The sequence below is a fragment of the Idiotropiscis lumnitzeri genome, chromosome 7, assembly GCF_059441095.1.
Source record: "Idiotropiscis lumnitzeri isolate Australia: NSW breed Sydney's pygmy pipehorse chromosome 7, RoL_Ilum_1.0, whole genome shotgun sequence".
NCBI classification, from domain to species: domain Eukaryota; kingdom Metazoa; phylum Chordata; class Actinopteri; order Syngnathiformes; family Syngnathidae; genus Idiotropiscis; species Idiotropiscis lumnitzeri.
In genome coordinates, this window is record NC_142397.1 from 15049803 (window position 1) to 15065528 (window position 15726).

The 15726-nt window shown below is 41.2% G+C and overlaps 1 protein-coding gene across 1 annotated transcript; it reads left to right on the forward strand.

The window, feature by feature from the left end:
* Positions 1–147: 147 nt before the first annotated feature.
* On the forward strand, positions 148–15414 carry baz1b (bromodomain adjacent to zinc finger domain, 1B). Its single transcript, XM_088300892.1, has 21 exons — positions 148–917; positions 1776–1892; positions 3425–3569; positions 3703–3895; positions 4119–4240; positions 4413–4610; positions 4685–4873; positions 4980–6288; positions 6380–6529; positions 6628–6766; positions 6855–6988; positions 7126–7240; positions 7341–7439; positions 7622–7799; positions 8196–8378; positions 11438–11585; positions 11765–11912; positions 12026–12138; positions 12695–12825; positions 12930–13036; positions 13256–15414. The coding sequence occupies exons 1-21, from the start codon at positions 799–801 to the stop codon at positions 13911–13913; spliced, it is 4695 nt and encodes a 1564-aa protein (XP_088157018.1). The 5' UTR covers positions 148–798; the 3' UTR covers positions 13914–15414.
* Positions 15415–15726: the final 312 nt, after the last annotated feature.

Below are 15726 nucleotides of genomic sequence, written 5' to 3' on the forward strand. Positions count from 1 at the left end.
AAGTCAAACTTGCGATGTAGGCATGGTCTAAATGTGATGGGTTGTCCTTGATTTAACAATGGACATTTGATGGGAGCCAATAGGACGTCACTTCCGGTCAGTTTGACGAGGGCGCCTCGCAAAGGGAGCCAATGGCTGCCAAGGGAGGGCGGAGCTCTGTTGTTACGCGGTTTGCTGCCGGGGAAACGGGAGAGTTGAGTGTGTGCGAATTTGTGCCGGTGTTCGAGAAATTCCCGCCATTTCATCAAGGAATTAACCTCTTCGAGACATTATTTTCAACAACTACCTACATATTTTTATTCTAAAACGAAGAACGATCAGTAGGGAAAGTAGAAGAAAAGCCGAGACGTCGGCTTGCACAGTCGAGTTACCGAGTGAATAGTTCTTCGCGCCAGACCTCTTGCTGGACTGTGGTGCTCTTGCCGCGAATTTGACTTGGGACTTGGATTGCATCCTGACAGGTCAACCGGGAAGATAAAAGTTGGCCAAGTAACCTCGACACGGGAATAACACCCGTCTATGTATATGGGAGCGGACTTGGAACAGCTATGGCGTCACCGCTAAAGCAGAGAAGAGGAATTCGATGAGGGCGCGAGGAAGAAGGGACACTGTTTTGTTTTGCAACGCGATAGCAATCGGGCTACTAACTAGCCCGCTAGCTGCTACACGTTGAGTTCCAGGCCTACCGGTGAAAACGTGATATATGCTAACAGGCGCTGGGATACATCTAAGCTGATTTTCTTTTACATAGGAGTATTCAAGTGATTATTTCATTACACGGTTGTCATTTGATTTACAATGGCGCCACTTTTGGGCCGGAAGCCTTATCCATTAGCTAAGCCGTTAGCCGAGCCGCTAGGCCCGGGAGAGGAGGTCTACATCATCGAGCACACCAAGGAGGCCTTCAGGAACAAAGAGTATCCTCTAAACGTGATGCTGGTCATCAAGTCGACCCGTGGTCGTACATCAGTGGCTATTTGGTCATCGTGTCCCTTGATGGAGAAATTACACCACACTTCCCCGTGTACAAATGTACGTAAGCGTGTATAACGTTAATTTGTTATGCGCGCGTATTTCCATCGTTTTAGCTTTCCCTCGTGCAGTTACTTCTCGGTGGAAAGTGGGCTAGCCTCAATACACGTGCTAAAAACAAGAAACCCCCTACCCTTAGAGTTAGTTGGATCAATCAGTACGGTTATGTCAAGTCATTTGTGATAGTTCCCTTTTACTATTAGCCTCTGTGAATCTGCTGTCAACCATCATCGCGAGCCGGGTATGCTAGTCCAATGCTAATGTTGGTGTTATGTCACAATAGCCCGTTCATATCTGCTAACGCAAAGTCTCAAGCGTGAGTTTTGTAACGTACGTTACCGCGAGAAGCATGTTAATAATTGAACATAGTATATAAAGTACACACGGTGGGTTGTTTCTTTCCTAGATTACTATTTTTTTTTTACATCCAAGTCTCCAGTGATTGTAAACACATGCTTTCTGTTGGATGGACTACACATCGGACTTGTAAAATGACTTAGGACTTTGACTTGTAATATACAGACTGTTAAAATAATTACATGGCGTGCTCAATGACAATGCAAAGTCATACTTTAGTCTGCAATTTTAATTTTACGACAATAGACTTATTTGTTCATAAGTGGAATCCTACATCCAAGTCATTAAATTCATTATTTGTTTCTTTGTTTATACTTTGGCTAATACGGTTTGTGACCAAATGGCTCCTATGTATACAAAAGATGTCCTTGACAAAATGTCAATAGTGAGTATGAAGCCCGCTTGAAGAGGTATGAAGAGCGCATCTGGACGTGCAAGAGCACTGGAAGCATTCAACTGACACACAAAGAAGCATGGGAGGAGGAACAGGAAGTCACAGAATTGTAAGTCTTGATTTTTATTTGTTCGTTTACAAGTTCATTTGGTAATAATCTGATTGGTAGTGGGAAACCTATTACCCATACAGATTGTTCGAGCCAATGCCATTAGACTAAACTCTAAATGACTTGAATGTAGTGTTTCACTGTGTATCACATAATCACTAGTTATTTGTAATTGTACAATCAATTTTGTGGCAATATATCAGATGTGTGAAGACAAAGCCATACTCCCAGATCAGTGAAGGTCATGAGGCTTTCAGCTGTACTGTGATTGGATAGAGCTGGTGCTCCGCCTCTCTTTCTATTTTGGAGGACCTGCGTGTGGTTAAGTCATTCAAACGCAGCTCTGGTAGTTATTAGAATCAGCAACATGGAACTGTAAAGAAAACTGATACTATTAACGCAGTTATGTATAGGTTGCTCCAGCTCAGAAGCCATAATTAAAATAACACTCAGTGATACTTTCTTTCTGATGGCAATCACCTGCTATTGTTCGGAAGGATACTTTAATTGTAAGCCACAGGTGTGCATCCAAATAGACACTTATGTGCATTTGTTGAAAAGCTGCCTGATGTAATAAGTGGCTGGGGTTGGTTTCATAAGAGGTAAATGGCTCATATTTGTGGGTGTTTAAAGATACCCTCACTTGGGGCTAAGGTAAAAGTATGTTGTACGTTAGTTGTTCACCTTAGGTGATGTTCAGATAAGAACAATGTAAAAAACGACAGGTTTTGTTTGTTTGCTTTCTTGAAAAATTCCACCTACAGGTGACAGCCGTATCAAAACAATTCCCATTGAAACACAGCTGCAAAAATGTACATCATAAGGAACTTGCCTACTGTGTGTAAGGATTGATGTAGACTGGGGGGGTCTTATACGAGATAACACCAGAGTTAAAAAAAAAAAAGTTCTATTCCAACAGCCTTTTTTAACAATTCAATAATAGCTAATAGTTGAATAGCCAAATAACACATTTTTTCCTTTATATTTAAAAACAATGTTGTTTAAACAGGAACTTATGGCCAACGGAAATGAAACTGCTGAGCCGTTCATAAACTCAGATGATGAAAGTATATTCTAAACACTAACATAACTCATCTACATCGAAGCATTTTTCTGTATGTATCATTGTGTGTTTGTATGAACACTACGTGGGTGTTCGCTGATGTTACACACTGATAAAAGCGGGTGGTCTCGGGTCACAGTGTAAAAGACATTTTCCTTACTATATTACAAGCCAAACTGGCATCACAATTATTTTTAAGATGCATTTATTTCACACTGTAACATTGAACATTGTCTGTTCAAATATATTTTTCAACCCGTACAAGCCAAATTTAGTATTGTTGATGTGTACGGGAAAACTCCTTGGCAACAAATACAATGTGATAGAAACCACATTAATTGATCAGTGGTGTTTATGAAAATATTTCACTTCATGGTATTTTTACAGGAATCCTATTTGAAACTTTTATCTAATTTGTTTATTTCTAACTAAAGACTAGACTAAATGGCTTACTATTGTGTCTGTGCAGGCTTCATGAGGAATATCCTCACTGGTTTGAGAAGCCCATCCTGGAGATGGTCCACCACAACACAGTGTCTTTGGACAAACTGGTTGAAATGGCCTGGCTAGAAATCCTCACAAAGTATGCTGTTGGTGAAGAGTGTGACTTTACGGTCAGTTTAATTTGCAGTTATTGTTGTTTTATAAACTTGTTACGCTTGTATTTCCCTTGCATAAACCATGAAACAGAAATGTGGTTAACATCTTGATGTTTGCTAAGATACTCTCAAACGTATTTTAATTTAGGTGAGCCAAGACAAAAGTTTACGAGCAAAGGTGGCAAAGGTTCATCCCCTGGAACACCCTGAAGGTGAAGCTGGAGAGAAGAAGCTTGAAGGTGCCTGTGATTCACCATCCAGTGACAAAGAGAATGCCAGTCAAGAGAATCAGAGGAAGGAACCTGCCCATAGAGAAGATGAGAGTAGGAGAGAGAGTCTGAGTAAGTTTATGTTGTTTTACATGGGGTCAATGATGATGCAATGTTAATAGCTCTACAAACTTGCCTATTTATTTATTGTGTTAAAAAAATGCAATCCTAATCCATATAATAAATAAATGTGGAGTATAAGGTGCTTCCCAACAAATTTAGCTTATGTTTGCTGGTATTTTTACTTCATTACTTGATGCCTTAATGTTACTGACATATTTTTCTTCTTTTTTAGGTGATAGAGCACGACGTTCACCAAGAAAACTTCCCACTGCCATGAAGGAAGAAAAGAAGAGGTGGGCACTTCCCAAGTTCCTTCCACATAAGTACGACGTCAAGCTAGTCAGTGAGGACAAGGTTTGTTTGTTTTTGTTTTTTATTGTCAACAAAGATGATGAAGTACACTTTTTTTTCTTTGAGGGAAGCCATACAATGATCATTAACAAAGCAACTTTATTTGGTCCTTGAAATGTTTTGTTGCATACATAAACAAGTAAAAGAAGACAAATATTTCTGTCCGGTGTCACAGGTAATCAGTGACGTGCCAGCAGACAGTCTTTTCAGAACAGAGCGGCCGCCAACCAAAGAAATCATCCGTTACTTCATCAGACACTATGCACAGAGGCTGGGCATGGGGGAGAGTGCACCCTGGGTGGTTGAAGATGAATTAGTGAAAAAATTTAATCTGCCCAGTAAATTCAGTGACTTTCTTCTTGACCCACACAAGGTACGGACGGCGCTGGTCATTTATTCCTTATATGGTTGTGAAAGATATCAACTCACCCTCTTGTTTGACTACAGTTTTTAGCTGAGAATCCTTCTGCCAAGCGCAAGAGCTTGACTTCTCCTGATGGTAAACCGAGAAAGAGGCCAAAGACACCCGGTACACCAGGAGAGCACTTGGCAAATGAAAAAGGGGAGAAGAAAAGAAAAAGCAAGAAAGATGCTCTTGGGAAGCCCCTTAGTCCCACCATCTGGGGTCACGTGCAGGTAAGCTCAGTTGCGTGCAAACATTGACACGTGTGTTCGGGCAGTTGTGGCGTATTCCTCTTTAAAGCATTAATTGGCTTGTCTTTTCTACTTTTTCCTTCCATAGAAAATAAAAATGAATGGTTCACCATTAGAAGTAAAGAACTCTGGAACACCCAAAAAAGGAGAAGGTAAAAACTCAGGTCTTTCCAGCCCAAAATCAGTGAAAAAATCTGGAGACAAGAAAGATGGGAAGAAACCTGGAAAGAGTGGTGATAAGAATATTCTTAAAACTTCGAGAAAAGATGCAAAAGCAGGTGCCAAGACACCAAAGATGAAGCAGATGACCCTGCTGCATCTAGCTAAGAGCCCTTCTGCAGGCAGCCCCAAAAAACGAGCCCGCAGTAGTAGCACAGGCACTCCCAAACTAGGGAAGCCATTACATCCAATGGCTCTCCACCTGCTTCGTTACTATAAAGAGAACAAGGGTAAGGAGGACAAAAAGAATTTTCTGTCTGCCCTCATATCAAAGGCTGCAAAGGCCTTGTCACCAGATGACCGTGACAGACTCCCTGTTGAGCTGAAAGAGCTGGTCGAGAAACGCTGGGAGAGATTAGAGCAAAAGAAACGCTGGGCAGCCATGAGTGAAGAGGAAAAGCAAGAAGAAATCAAAAAGAGGCGGAATGATCTCAAAGAGAAACTTCGGGAAAGAGCGAAGGAACGTCGTGAAAAGGAGATGCTTCTCCGTCTTGAACAGTCGCGTCGGTACGAGGACAAAGAAATCAAAGGTGGCAAGATGTTGCCGGCATTTAAGCTTGTAGACATGCCCGAGGGGCTACCCAACACCCTGTTCGGGGATGTTGCCATGGTTGTGGAGTTCCTGCACTGCTATGCTGGCCTGCTTATGCCAGATGACAAGTATCCCATCACATCTACGGCTCTGATGGAATCGTTGGCCGGAGTACGCTCTGGTTTCCACTACCTGAATCGTGTGCTTGTGGTGCTGCTTCAGACGCTGCTGCAAGACGAGCTCGCAGAGGGCTACAGTGAGCTTGATATCCCCTTATCTGAGATCCCACTTACATTGCACTCTGTATCAGAGCTGGCGAGGCTGTGTTTGCGTCCTTTCGATGCTCAAGGTGAGGAGAGTGGTCAGGGGTCGGTGGACATGGCCATGAGTGGCTTTGATGATGTGGTAACTAGCGAGTTTCTGGAGAAGCTTGAAACTGTAGAGGTGTTTGAGCTCGACCCAGAAGAAAAAGTAAGCCTGCTGGTAGCACTGTGCCACCGCATTCTCATGACATACTCAGTGGAAGACCATGTTGATGGCATGCAGCAACGGACCGCTGAATTGTGGAAGGAGCGCGTGGCAATGCTGAAAGAAGTCAATCGCAAGAAGGCTGAGAAGAAGAAGCAAAAAGAAGTGGAAGGCAAAGGTAAATTGCAATTATCAAACAACAGAAAATCCCATACTTTTATTGATATCATTCTCAATTTATGATTTATTTTATTTTTTCATGGGCCAAGATGAGAAGAAGAAAAAGGATGATCCAAAGAAGGAAATCAAGAAAGAAGTAAAAATAGAGCTGGTGGACATGATCAGTTCAGTCAAAAGTAGGCAGCTGATGAGCATGCAGGCCAAGAGAGAAAGAGAAGAGATGGACAAACAGAACAAAGGTGATGATCCTTGCTTCCCTTGAATCTCGTCAAATCAGTCAAGTAGGCAAATGCGGTTGGATCTGGGGGCTCATTTGTTTCTGAATTATCATTCTAAGAACGCATGGAAGAAGCCGCTGAAGAAGAGAGACTGCGCAGACAAAGAGCGACCGCGGAAAAGAATTTTCAGGAGGGTATAACAAAGGCCAGACTGGTCCTGCGTAGAACTCCACTGGGTACAGACAGAAATCACAACAGGTCAGTGGAATGATTTTAACCATTATATAATAGAGAGTCAATTACCTTAAAAAATAAGGAAACTATTAATACTTGGCCGTTTGTTCAGGTATTGGTTTTTCTCTGATGTTGTGCCTGGACTGTACATTGAGAAAGGCTGGGTACATGACAGCATAGACTACAGCTTCACACCTCCTCCTAAGAAAAAAGCAACTGAGCCTGATGTGGACGACGAAGACGATGGTGAGGCTGCTGTGACAGAAGGAAGAAATATTTTTCTTGCCATAAGCTTGTAGAAGTAATGCCTAAGTGTCTATTCGTTATTTTTTCCACCCTAAATAACTCAACTGTATCTTCATGTTATCAAAATGTCTTTGTAGAGCCTGATGATGATGATGGAAGTATCGATGGCACTACTAACGACGGAACCCAGCTAGGTGCAGTAACAGACGTCTGTATAGAAACTACAAGCCCTAAACAGGGACAGAATCTCTGGTTAGTGTTTTACATTCATCTTTCTCTTTGCGTTTTGGTTTGGGAATTTGTACACTGTTATGACAGTTAAATCTGATTTCTAATCACCTAATTTTGCCAGGTTCATATGCGACAGTCCTGCTGAATTGGAGGAATTGTTGGACAGTCTGCATCCTCATGGAGTTAGAGAGAGTGAACTGAAGGCAAAGATTGAAAGCAGGTGAATGGATGAATTATGTTTTTTATCATTTCAATTAGGCCTGAAACGAGTCCTTGAGTAATTTGGGTACCTTGGTTAAAAATAATGCTGGAGGCATTTTCCTTTTCCGTTTCTCTTACATTCAGATTGTAACACGCAACATGTAACTGTAATGTAACTATTTTCCTGATGTCCTTCCACAGTTACCAGGACATCATACACTCCATCAACTTGACCCGAAAGGACAAAGTGGGCCCTGAAGTCCCTGACGAGTACACAGAGCTGCTGAAATTTCTACGCAGTGATATTCAGGAGATAGCGTCACGCCTCCTGAAGGGTGGCTTGGGATACTTCGATGATGACAAGGACATAGAAGATGAGGTGAGCAGGCTATCTGTGTCTGGTAACCTACAACTGTTTGTATTTATTGGCTGTTACTGAAGACTGACATAACTGTATGCTGCTGTTTTCCAATTTTGCACAGCACTAGGGGTGTCCGGATCCGATATTTGTACCGGATCAGGTTAAGAGATCAGACGAAAAAAAAAAAAACATGTATCGCATTTTATTGGGCTACATGAACTCGCCGATATTAGCTCGGACTACATCAGAATCGGACATTAATCTAGGCCGCAATATCGATATTGGATCGGAAGTGAAAAATGTATCGGGACACCCCTAATTCAAACTCTAATGGAAATTGATTTATTTTTCCTCCCATGTGTGATCATCAAATTTTGCACAAATTTCTATTTCTGTTGCATCCTTTGTACACAGCTGGAAAAAATGGACACCTTGAAAGAATTAGGAGAGTCCATCATCACCATTCAGGCATGTGTGATCAAGAAGTTCTTGCAAGGATTCATGGCCCCCAAGCAGAAAATGAAGAAAAAGCAAGGCGGGGAAGAAAACAAAGCTGAAGAGGTCGATGAGGAAAAGAAACTGGCAGAGGAGGCCAAGGTAAGTGAATGGATCATTATAAAGTCAGATAAACTTAGTACTGATCAGAACATGAACCTGACGTTAAGTGTCAAGTTTAGCGACGTTAAGTGTCACGTGTATCCATGTAAGACAAGCATGGGGTGTGGAGGGAGGTGTTCATATGATGTCACCCCGCTCAAAAAAATACAGGATCAGTCATCATTCCACCACACCCCAGTAGGCTCAATATGAATTTTACGTCTTTATAAAAAGCGTGAAATTGCAATTTGATAACTTGCTATCATTGCAAATGTAGTATAAGATGTTACAATGCAAATATACTCCGGTATATTAACATTGCATGTATACCCAAAGATTGTATCACAAATCCATTTATTTTTATTTGAGTGAATAAAAATGTACTTGGTGTTTCAAAGACATCTTTGTATAAAAAACGTTTTTGTTTTTTTTTCTTTCTTTCTTTTTGAAGGCATGTGTAACCCCCGATTACTAAAGGATAGTGTTATTTTGATATTTAATAAATTGGACCAGATTCTAGATTCTCGAAGGCTACAATAGTGATAATTGACAGATGTGTGAATGAAATAGCTGGAGGCAGAAATGAGCAACAACAATAACTGTATTAACATGGAAAACAAAACAATTATTTACAAATTAACAGCCAGCATCATATACATAGAATATATCAAAATCCCCAAAAAATTAGAAATAATAATCCCAAAGTCCTACTGAGCTCAGTAATATTTTGTTTAAGTCAGTCAATGTTCTTTCCGGTAGTCTTGGGGAAAAAAAGTCTTGTTGTGGTGGTAATTAGGTTTGTTACCACGTGATGTTCACAAAGAAGGTAGAGAAGACTGTGGTTCCTTTATCGCAGATGTGGTTCTGGGCTCAGGCTCGCCATCTCCATCGAAGGAGAATCCATTCGGTCTCAGATCTTGGGTTAATGCCAAGGAAAAAAACCTAGCCTGCATAACAATAATGAAATTATTGTATGCAGCTAATAAGTCTATCATCACTTTCCAGTCTTATCAGTCGCTATAGCTCTATAGTTTTCAATTATCATAAATACTGCATCTAAATATCATATTTATAACAGATTTAATATACATGCATGTTTTCCAAATGGTCATTGTAACACATGAAATGAACTCATGAGATAACAATAAACATTTCTCAATATATGTCCAATTTCTCAATAACCATGTTTTATGGTTTACATATCAATCACTTCAATAAAGAAATAATTGTATAACAAACATAACTGAGTCAATTCAACATTTCACTTTTAACTCATATTACATCAAAATGAGCAGTTATACATTTGTTTGTCAACATAAACCTTGCTTTAGAAAGACCTTAAAACAAGTATAATCAACTCTTTCACTGTAACCAAGCAGTACATTTCCACTCGCGATTAGCATTAGCTAGTGATGGGTCCAGCGACACCGAGGCGTCGATGCGCGCGCCGAGCTTCCAGGGCAAACCCCGTGTCGGTGCGCGTACTGCTTTGAGAAAGTCACGTGACCACTACCAGAATCGTGTCGACACAGCGGTCGCGCGCCAAACTGTGTTCATAAGGAAGCGCATCTATCAACAGGATGGACGCTCAAAACAAGCATCGAGTTATTGGCACGTTACTTTGCGTTAAATATCCGCAAGATGGAAGACGTCACTGTTGATGCGCACCCAGAGGTGCAGCGCTATACGTCAGCAGGACACGTTGCACGTACGGAAGACCCGCTCTTATACTGGAAGTCCATGGAGGCAACGTTCCCTCACCTATTTATATTAGCCACACAGGCGTTGTGCACACCGGCCTCTTCAGTGCCTTGTGAGAGGATTTTCTCAAAGGCGGGGGAAATTGCCTCAAAAAAAGAAATAGACTGAATAACAAAACGCTGGAGAAACTAATTTCTTTTGAATAAAAATCTTTAATTACAATGAGTCCATTGTCATTCACAACACTTTTACTTGGGCATTCAGACAGATGTTCTCTTAATTTATCAACTGCGTCTCGAATATCGAAGATTTTTTTTATGAAATTGCATGTATGTAAAAATAATGTGAAAGCAAATGCCTAATCAGAATCAGAAATCCCTTTGTCATTGTACTCAAGTGTGCAACGAGATTAGAGAGCTCCCCTCTCCAGTGCAATACAACAATAATTCAGTTAAATATATAAATTAGATAAGAGAATAATTAGTGCGATGGAAAGTAATAAGAAATAGGATATATAAAAACACATCACGTCGCTAATCAATGGAATTGGATAAAATTAGTTTGACAGATCAGTGTCAGATGACCCTGTCAAATATTTCCTGCAAGTCCACCAGGTGTCAGTATTCAGCAACACAGTGTCAACACAGTGTCAATACATTGTGTCACTGTGTCGAAACGATACAGGATGCCTCAACTACCCATCACTAGCATTAGCTTAACGTTAGCTTAGCGTTAGCCTCACATAAACGTTTTTACGACGTAGTCCATAGCAAGTGCATGGCGACTCACCAAGACGACGTTCAAGTATGAACACGGTCGGATTGTCACAGACCCTCAGTTCTCACTGTTATCCACACTTGAGATAAAACATTTCCCAATTAACATTTTATTATTGGTCACATTTATATCAACTTCAATAAGTATTTCACTCACCGAACGGCACATTAGCATTAGATATCGTCACGCAGTTGGGCATCCAAGCGGAAAAGAACGATAAACACAGCTAATCTCAACATAGCGTCTCGAGAAGGCGGGACAACTTGACTTTGACCAATCAGAAAGTCATAATCACATAAATGACACTCGCAACAGGAAATCAAGTAGACGAGAGATATACACTTCCTCTTAACAAAATAAATGTTTTTTCAAAATAAAATGGTGTTTTCTCTACTGGGTTACACATGCTAACATTTTAAGCAATGATCTAGGAACTTTAAGGCCGTATCGCATTGAGTGGCAAATGCTTGCAAAAGTGTGTGGGTTGCTCCTAGCGAATGTATTTTCTTCAGATTTCCTTCAAGGTTGCAAACAAAACAATTTTGGTCTCACTATTACTTTTTTCAAATATTTCCCCTCAGGTGGCAACAGCAATAGAGAAGTGGAGGACAGCTATCCGTGAGGCCCAAACCTTCTCCCGCATGCATGTGCTGCTGGGAATGTTGGAAGCCTGCATAAAGTGGGACATGTCTGCCGAGAATGCCCGTTGCAAAGTTTGTCGGAAAAAGGGTAAAAACAACGATCACTCTTTAAAAATTGTTGCTTGGAAATGCACACAGCTCAATGCAAGCTATATGATAATGAAAAAAAATGTGATCATCAGCAATGGAGCAAATAACATTACTAAACTGTAATGGAATGATTGAAGCAGCCTTATTTAAAAGAAAAAAACATTTAATCCTTCTCAGGTGATGACGAGAAACTTATCCTCTGCGACGAATGCAACAAGGCCTTCCATCTTTTCTGCCTGAGACCAGTGCTGTACCGCATTCCCGAAGGCGAGTGGTTGTGCACGGCCTGTCAGCCCGCTGTGGCCAGACGGGGCACACGATCAAGGTAAGCGTTCCTACCCTGTGAGTGGTGACTATCTTTCAATGTCTTTCTTTACTTTACTTAAAATTTTCAAACCAGCGCCACTTACTTAAATGCTACCGTGAAATTGTCCATAGGAACTACAAACAAGAGAGCGATGAAGAGGATGAGGAGGAGTCAGAAGAGGAAGACTCTGATGAGGAGGAAGATGATGAGGAAGAGTCTGAATACAAGGCCATGGGCCACAGCTGTGAGTATCGCAGAGAAGAAAACATCTTGGCTTTGTTGGTGTAAAATTCCCTCACACCTTTTTGTATGGCATTCACACTGAAATTGTGCTCAATTTAAAAAAAATAAAGGCAGCCAATTAAAGCAGACCATGTTTTTGGAAACCAAACCTTACTAATTTCACCCTGTCATGTGGCGCTCTAACAGGTCTGGATTTTCAGTTGAGTCTGATTTAGTGAACTTCAGACCTGTTTGTCATGAAAGGTGCTAAGGGCTTCATTAAGCTCCCCCTGGAATTCCAACAGCACCTAAAATTAAATTTTGTGAGGGGAAAGGTATTAGAGACCATGCTGAGTGGCACACGGTCCTTGTCCTCCTCCATTATTCCTATCAAAATAATTTTCTTTGGTGGAGTGAGGAGGGGGATGCACGTTCATCCTAATTCTCAAGAGGCAATCCGTAAAATTTAGTTAGATTACAGCATGCAGTTTTTAATCATTTGGTGATTATCTGCCTAATTTTCACCATTAGTGTTTCCTGTCTCAATTTCCTCTGATTTTTGCATTTTTGCTTGACAGTGCGGCCAAGAAAGAAGAGTAAGCGGCCTTCAGCTGTGCAGAAGAATAAACCCAAAAAGAAGTCGTCCTCTGCTAGTCAGAGCAGCAAGCAGAGAACGGGCCCCAGCTGTCCTGTGGACATTGATGAACTGGTGAGAAAGCAGATCAGTCATAAAACACACAATTCTTAAGACGACCAAAATATTCATTTGATATTTGAGTGCTGTTTTAAATGTTGCTTGTGTCGTTTTTGAAGGTGCGTCAAAGCTCCCAGTCAGGAGTGCGCAGACAAGTACTGGAGCTGGAGAAATGTGAGGAGATCCTGAAAAAACTGACTAAGTTCCGATACAGCTGGCCTTTTAGGTGAGTGGACATTGTTACCGATGTAATTGCAATGTAAATCAAGACTAAATAACATAAACATGTATTGACTATCCCTACTCTTATGTCTTTCCAATTAATACTTAAAACTCTAAAATCCGTTTCTGGGTATTTTCTTTTTTCCTTCAATAATACATAGAAGACAATAACAGTGATTCCATACAGACTTTGCTCTAACTGAGTCTGATCTGCTCTTCTCAGGGAACCCGTGTCGACAGAGGAAGCAGAGGACTATCTGGATGTCATTTCGCAGCCCATGGATTTCCAGACCATGCAGAGCAAGTTCGGCCAAGGCTCGTATCGTCATGGTCATGACTTCATGGAGGACATGAAGCTGGTCTTCTCTAATGCAGAGGAGTACAATGATCAGGGCAGCACTGTGCTGTCCTGCATGACCAAGACGGAGACGGCCTTCACCGAGCTGCTCCACAAGCTGCTACCCGGTCTCAACTACCTACGACGTCGCTCACGCAAGCGCGCCAGTCGCGCTCCTGTGTTGTCAGAGCAGGAAGATGAAGAGGAGGAGGAAGAAGAAGAGGAGGAGGAAGAAGAGGACGAGGATCAAGCACCGCCGCAGAAAAGAATTCAGAATGGCAAGTCAAATGTCAAGAAAAGCAGAAACAGACGGGGAGCACAAGACGAGGAGAGTGAGGAGGAAGAAGAGTTCAGCGGCAAGAGGAGAAGTAAGAGGACCACTTCCAAACAAGCCAGGAAGGATTACAGGGAGCAGGATTGCAATGATGAGCGGGACACTCGTAGAACTCGGCTGCGGCGGGGGCGGTCGGAGGCCGACAGGGAGAGCAGCGATGACGAAAGGCCAGGCCGGCAGCGACATTCCAAGAGACAGAAACGCTCATGAAACCCAGGGAGCTTTTGGTTTTGTCATCCTTCTTCTTTTTGAGTTCTTATTTCTTGTCCAAGTGATCAGACTTGTTTCCATCAGCCAGCAGAGAATCAAACCTCACGATGACTCTTTGTCTTATTGAATTTCTGTTCATATTTTTCAAAAAAGGATTTATATTTGTAATGTGTAATTGGTGAATTTTATTTTGTTTAGGGTTATTTTTTTTCATAGAAAACTTTGACGTTTTAGAGAGGTCCACATAGCTCTTCAACATTTTTTTTTTTTTTTGGAACACGATCCTCTGAAATACTGGAATCTGGAAGCCTGACTTGATGTGCGTGAAAGAGGAGCACATGGAACCATGTCACTTTCTTGGGGCTTTTCATAATGGTCCCATATAACAGCAGTGATCAAATTGTTTTCTTAATTTTTTGGGGATTAGGGGGTGGGGGTGGGACTGAAAGTCTGAAAATACCAAGTTGGTGTTCATGTAGCTGAGACCCCCTATGCACACCATGAACACTTTAAACATTGTACAATTACAAAATTCTAAGTACCTCTGCAGGAGGTCTCGGTCACATGCAAGTTTGTACATCATGTTTTCTTAATTTCTCAAACACTTTGGTCACATGCTGAGTTGTGCTTTAATGCCCTCATGTGAGTTTGGAACCAGCAAGCTGACCCAGTACGTGTCATCATTTGGATTTTCTGTTCTATAGTGGCCTGCCACTTTAAACAAAGCGGTACCTCAAGGTTTTGTCAAGTGCACTACTTTGTGTAAAATGTACCGAACAAGCCAGCAGCTCCAGGACCACTTGCCTAAAGTAATGTGCATAAACATTTGTAAAACAACAAATATGTTTATGGGTATTTTTGAAGTTATTTTTTTGCACATTTCGTTTGGATTTTGTGAATCACATTTGCATAAATGTTTAATCAGGACTCTTCTATTTGTGCAGCGAATGTGTTTAATATTTCTTATTTTATTTTTTTACTCATCTGTTCTGGCAGAAATGGCCAATTTAATCGTGCGCTTTTGTAAAGAACACCAAAGCAACGATTCACAATCAAAAAGCAGCTCCTCAGTGGATGTCTTCACTGAGTCACCAGGTGGCGCCCCTCTCCTGTTTTCTATCTGATTCAGTGACTCCTCTGCTCTAACCTACTGTATGTAGCCATTCTTTATTCTAAACATACAAGGAAGGAAATGTTTTTAACACATCACTTGAATATTATGCGTAGGTTTTACACGGCCAGCCTAGACGCTGGCCTATAGCCCTCCTGTGTCCATCCTGTGATGAATTTTCTGCATTGTGTTCTTTTCTCATGCCTTAATGTTTGGATGTTAGTTTCTGATTTACTCCACTTTTACAACCAGTGAGTGAAATTTGACTGCCCTTCTCAAGATGAAACCCGACTGTCTTTTACACATCCCTTTTATATGTATATTTATAGTCTAGCCACGTTTATGGAGTAATTACGTGTAAAGGTTTTCCAATAAAGGCTATGAGCAAGATGTTTGTTGACCTATTTTTTTTATTTGTCCCCTTCTGGTTTTACTTTTTGACAATAGATTTGTCACTTGCTCCTTACAATTCTCGATATGATGAGGTAAGTTCTTGCATATCTGAGTGGGACTTTGTACAAGTCAACATTGTTAGGAGACGATGACACGTCATGTGTGTATGTCCAAACATACATGTTTACACATGAAGAGGTTGCAATGGAAATGTGCTGGAATTTTTTCTAAATGGATGGCAGGGCTTAATCCTTCTTAAAATGGATTTAAAACAAGCTCATGCTAATGGTGAAAAACAAATTTATCCGA